Below are 4,777 nucleotides of genomic sequence, written 5' to 3' on the forward strand. Positions count from 1 at the left end.
ATATCATGGGGATGAAGAGTGTACCCGGAAGTCATTCGAACGGGGTCAATTATCCCAACCAATATGATGGAGTCGACGAAAAATGTGCGATCCTAAGTCATTTGGAAAGTTTCAATAGACGCGCTACGAATAATTTAGGAGACAAGATTCTCCAAGGACAACGAGAAGGGTTTGAACTTATCAGCCGAGAGATTACAGCGTGTTTCAAAGATCTGCCTAAAATCAACACAGCAGGTCAAGAAGGTAACATCCAGTCTGCTAACAAACCTCGCGCTAATAGTTTTGAACCGAAACACCAAAACGATGCCGCCAACAAAACCCCCGAGGACCCCCTTACAAGACCAAACGACAAAAAACGCACGGCACCACACAAAGGAAAGAAAGAGAATATGCCGAGTCAAAAGGCTGAAGACCCAGTCACCTTTTTGTCCGAGGGAACCACTAAAAGCACGACAACTGCTGGTGCCAATAAACAAAGCAAAAATAACAGTGATGGCACCCCTGTTAACCGTGAAACGTACCGTCGTGACAACTTCAATCCTCAACATTGGCACACCCGGAAATGTGTAGTCATTCACGACGCACACTTCAATACCTTCGACGAATCAAGATTCACGAAACGTTTTGATGTCAAGAGGATAGAATATGATACTGCCGTATCAGTTAGCAGGGACCAAAACTTAGTCAAAAAAGTCTCAGAAATCAACCCTGAAGCCATTTATATCCATCTAGGGCAACTTGATGTTCTGATGAATACGCCAGGAAACACGATACTAGATGGTATGAAGAAAATCTTGGATGACCTAACAAAAGCAACCTCAGCAAAGATATGTGTTTCGCAGATTATTCCACTCCCCGGCTATCCACAAGTCAGCAGTACCATAAGACAGATAAACTCTGAACTAAGCGAATACGTCAAATCCAAGAATAATGCTAGCCTAGACATAAAAATATGCACGCAAAACAATGACAATCTCGGAGGATTCATCCAGCGCAGCGTAGGACCACACGGAGTCTTGTTGGGTCTCGATGAACGAGGGGCTCGGAAATTGTGGCTTCATCTCCGTGACGGGCTATTTAGATCTCTCGACATTGAGCTATCAAGAGGGACTAAAAACTCAATCAAACCTCAACAGAAGAAAAACCATAATGGATAGTCCCAAAACAACTGATGTCCTGATCAGATTGCCTTCCCACAACAGAGAGACATTGAAAATCCTTTCGTGGAACATACACGATGCTTCAAACGGGAAAGAAGGCAGGAAAATTGATGATACTGAATTTGCTGCCATCGTCACTTCTTGTCCCATTTTCTGTCTTCAGGAAACCAAGAGTAAAATATTTGTTCCAGACTACAAATGTTTTAATGCTAACAGACCAAACAGTCGCTCAGGAGGACTTTGCATTGGTGTCCACAGGTCTATTGCCAAGGATATCAAAGAAATAACATCCAATTGTAGTGACATCCAATCAGTAAGGATAAAACTAGGAAGTGAGAGTGCTGTCGATGAACTAATTATCATAAACTTATACGACTCCCCTGAGCACTCTTCCTACAAGAAGAGATTGAAATCAAGCAAAAGTACATCCGATGACGATGCTTCAACTCTAGACAACTTACTTGACTTCACCATGAATAGTATTCAAAACGGTAGGAAGGTGATACTAGCAGGTGATTTCAATGCAAGGACTGCAACCTTGAACAACACCATCGAGGAAGATACTGAAGCATTATCTGCTGCAAACCCATTTAGCCAACGCAGCCACCCCTGTCTCAATGATCGTTCTAGCAAGGACCAGATGGTTAATCCTAGAGGAAAGTTACTCCTTGACTTTCTGGCCTGTGCAAATCTAACCATCCTAAACGGCAGCGTACTTGGCGATTCCTTAGGGGAATTCACATCGGTGAATTATGGCGGAGCTAGCGTTGTAGACTATGTTGCTGTAGGAGCTGACATAAAAGCGATCGTTAAGAGTTTTAGAGTCCTTGATTTGAACAAATTCTCCGATCACAAACCCTCTGTCACAACACTTAGCCTGAGACACAACATAACCCTTTCAGAAGAAATACTTCGTGACCTCGAGGACGCGCCCAGGAAGTACAAATGGCCATGTGAGGATAATGCTGAGCTCAAATTCTTGCTAGCTATGGGTGACCCTAGTATAAAGGAAAAGACAGAAACTCTGGCTACAAGTTCATGCAAAACCCCTCAAGACGTTCTTAACCTTAACAACCAAATTGTTGAGCTGTATCATCAGGTTGCTGAACAAGTGATGCCCCGAAAAAACGCCTCAAGTCGTCAGAAAGGGCCGAGACATAATAAATATGGTAGCACCAAAAAGAAGAGTCGAATAAAGCCAAAAATGGCATGGTTTGACAGTGAATGTATCCGTCTTAAGAGGACACTCAACATCCTAGCAAAAAAGTATGGAAGATCCCCATTGGACAAGCTCCTCAGGGACTCTTATTACGACACTCGGCGACAATATAGAAAGATGATCAGACATAAGCGATCAGAATTCTTTGAGAAGCTTTGCAAGGACATAGAAACAGGGAACAACATCTGCTGGAAATCCTTCAAAGCTCTTAAAAATACAAAATCGCCTGCAACCAGTCTTGATGCCTTCGATATGATCAACTTTTGCAAGTTCTTCAGTGAACTTTACGGCAAAAAGAACATCAAAGACTCTAAGATCGCAGAGCTACAGTCAAAGATGCAGAAAAACAACATTTGTGACGACCTGACCAAGCTTTTGGATCAAGATATAAAGATGGAAGAGCTGTGTGCTTGCATTAAGGCCACTAAAAAAGGAAAGGCAGTTTCCGAAGATCTAATTTCTAATGAATTCTTCAAAGCCTCAACACGATCCATGCTCAAAGCAGTCCTCAACCTCTTCAACCACTGCCTAAGCCTATCAATTTACCCATGGACTTCATCAGTAGTTACACCACTACACAAAAAAGGTGATATCTATGATCCAAACAACTACAGAGCCATCGCTGTAGCGAGCAATCTCGGAAAGCTCTTTGCAAGCATATTGCTGAAAAGATTGATATCATTCCGTGATCAATGTGATCCTGATACAGCCAACCAACTAGGTTTCTGTAAAGACGCACAGACAGCAGACCACATTTTCACACTTTCAACCTGCGTGGAAAAGTATGTCACCAAGAAACGCCAAAGGCTATACACATGCTTTGTCGATTTATTATGACCCAACAGGAAGGCATCTGAAGGAAAGTCATGAGTTCAAACTGGGAGAACAACAGATTAATTATCATAAACTTATACGACTCCCCTGAGCACTCTTCCTACAAGAAGAGATTGAAATCAAGCAAAAGTACATCCGATGACGATGCTTCAACTCTAGACAACTTACTTGACTTCACCATGAATAGTATTCAAAACGGTAGGAAGGTGATACTAGCAGGTGATTTCAATGCAAGGACTGCAACCTTGAACAACACCATCGAGGAAGATACTGAAGCATTATCTGCTGCAAACCCATTTAGCCAACGCAGCCACCCCTGTCTCAATGATCGTTCTAGCAAGGACCAGATGGTTAATCCTAGAGGAAAGTTACTCCTTGACTTTCTGGCCTGTGCAAATCTAACCATCCTAAACGGCAGCGTACTTGGCGATTCCTTAGGGGAATTCACATCGGTGAATTATGGCGGAGCTAGCGTTGTAGACTATGTTGCTGTAGGAGCTGACATAAAAGCGATCGTTAAGAGTTTTAGAGTCCTTGATTTGAACAAATTCTCCGATCACAAACCCTCTGTCACAACACTTAGCCTGAGACACAACATAACCCTTTCAGAAGAAATACTTCGTGACCTCGAGGACGCGCCCAGGAAGTACAAATGGCCATGTGAGGATAATGCTGAGCTCAAATTCTTGCTAGCTATGGGTGACCCTAGTATAAAGGAAAAGACAGAAACTCTGGCTACAAGTTCATGCAAAACCCCTCAAGACGTTCTTAACCTTAACAACCAAATTGTTGAGCTGTATCATCAGGTTGCTGAACAAGTGATGCCCCGAAAAAACGCCTCAAGTCGTCAGAAAGGGCCGAGACATAATAAATATGGTAGCACCAAAAAGAAGAGTCGAATAAAGCCAAAAATGGCATGGTTTGACAGTGAATGTATCCGTCTTAAGAGGACACTCAACATCCTAGCAAAAAAGTATGGAAGATCCCCATTGGACAAGCTCCTCAGGGACTCTTATTACGACACTCGGCGACAATATAGAAAGATGATCAGACATAAGCGATCAGAATTCTTTGAGAAGCTTTGCAAGGACATAGAAACAGGGAACAACATCTGCTGGAAATCCTTCAAAGCTCTTAAAAATACAAAATCGCCTGCAACCAGTCTTGATGCCTTCGATATGATCAACTTTTGCAAGTTCTTCAGTGAACTTTACGGCAAAAAGAACATCAAAGACTCTAAGATCGCAGAGCTACAGTCAAAGATGCAGAAAAACAACATTTGTGACGACCTGACCAAGCTTTTGGATCAAGATATAAAGATGGAAGAGCTGTGTGCTTGCATTAAGGCCACTAAAAAAGGAAAGGCAGTTTCCGAAGATCTAATTTCTAATGAATTCTTCAAAGCCTCAACACGATCCATGCTCAAAGCAGTCCTCAACCTCTTCAACCACTGCCTAAGCCTATCAATTTACCCATGGACTTCATCAGTAGTTACACCACTACACAAAAAAGGTGATATCTATGATCCAAACAACTACAGAGCCATCGCTGTAGCGAGCAATCT

At 42.5% G+C, this 4,777-nt stretch overlaps 1 protein-coding gene across 1 annotated transcript; it reads left to right on the forward strand.

Moving 5' to 3' along the window:
• The first annotated feature begins 1,149 nt into the window (after window positions 1-1,149).
• On the forward strand, window positions 1,150-3,216 carry LOC134821682 (uncharacterized). Its single transcript, XM_063832387.1, has one exon. It carries the CDS (start codon window positions 1,150-1,152, stop codon window positions 3,214-3,216), a length of 2,067 nt encoding a protein of 688 aa, XP_063688457.1.
• The last annotated feature ends 1,561 nt before the right edge of the window (window positions 3,217-4,777 follow it).

The sequence above is a fragment of the Bolinopsis microptera genome, chromosome 10 (assembly GCF_026151205.1).
Source record: "Bolinopsis microptera isolate Bmic1 chromosome 10, MBARI_Bmic_1.0, whole genome shotgun sequence".
Lineage (NCBI taxonomy): Eukaryota > Metazoa > Ctenophora > Tentaculata > Lobata > Bolinopsidae > Bolinopsis > Bolinopsis microptera.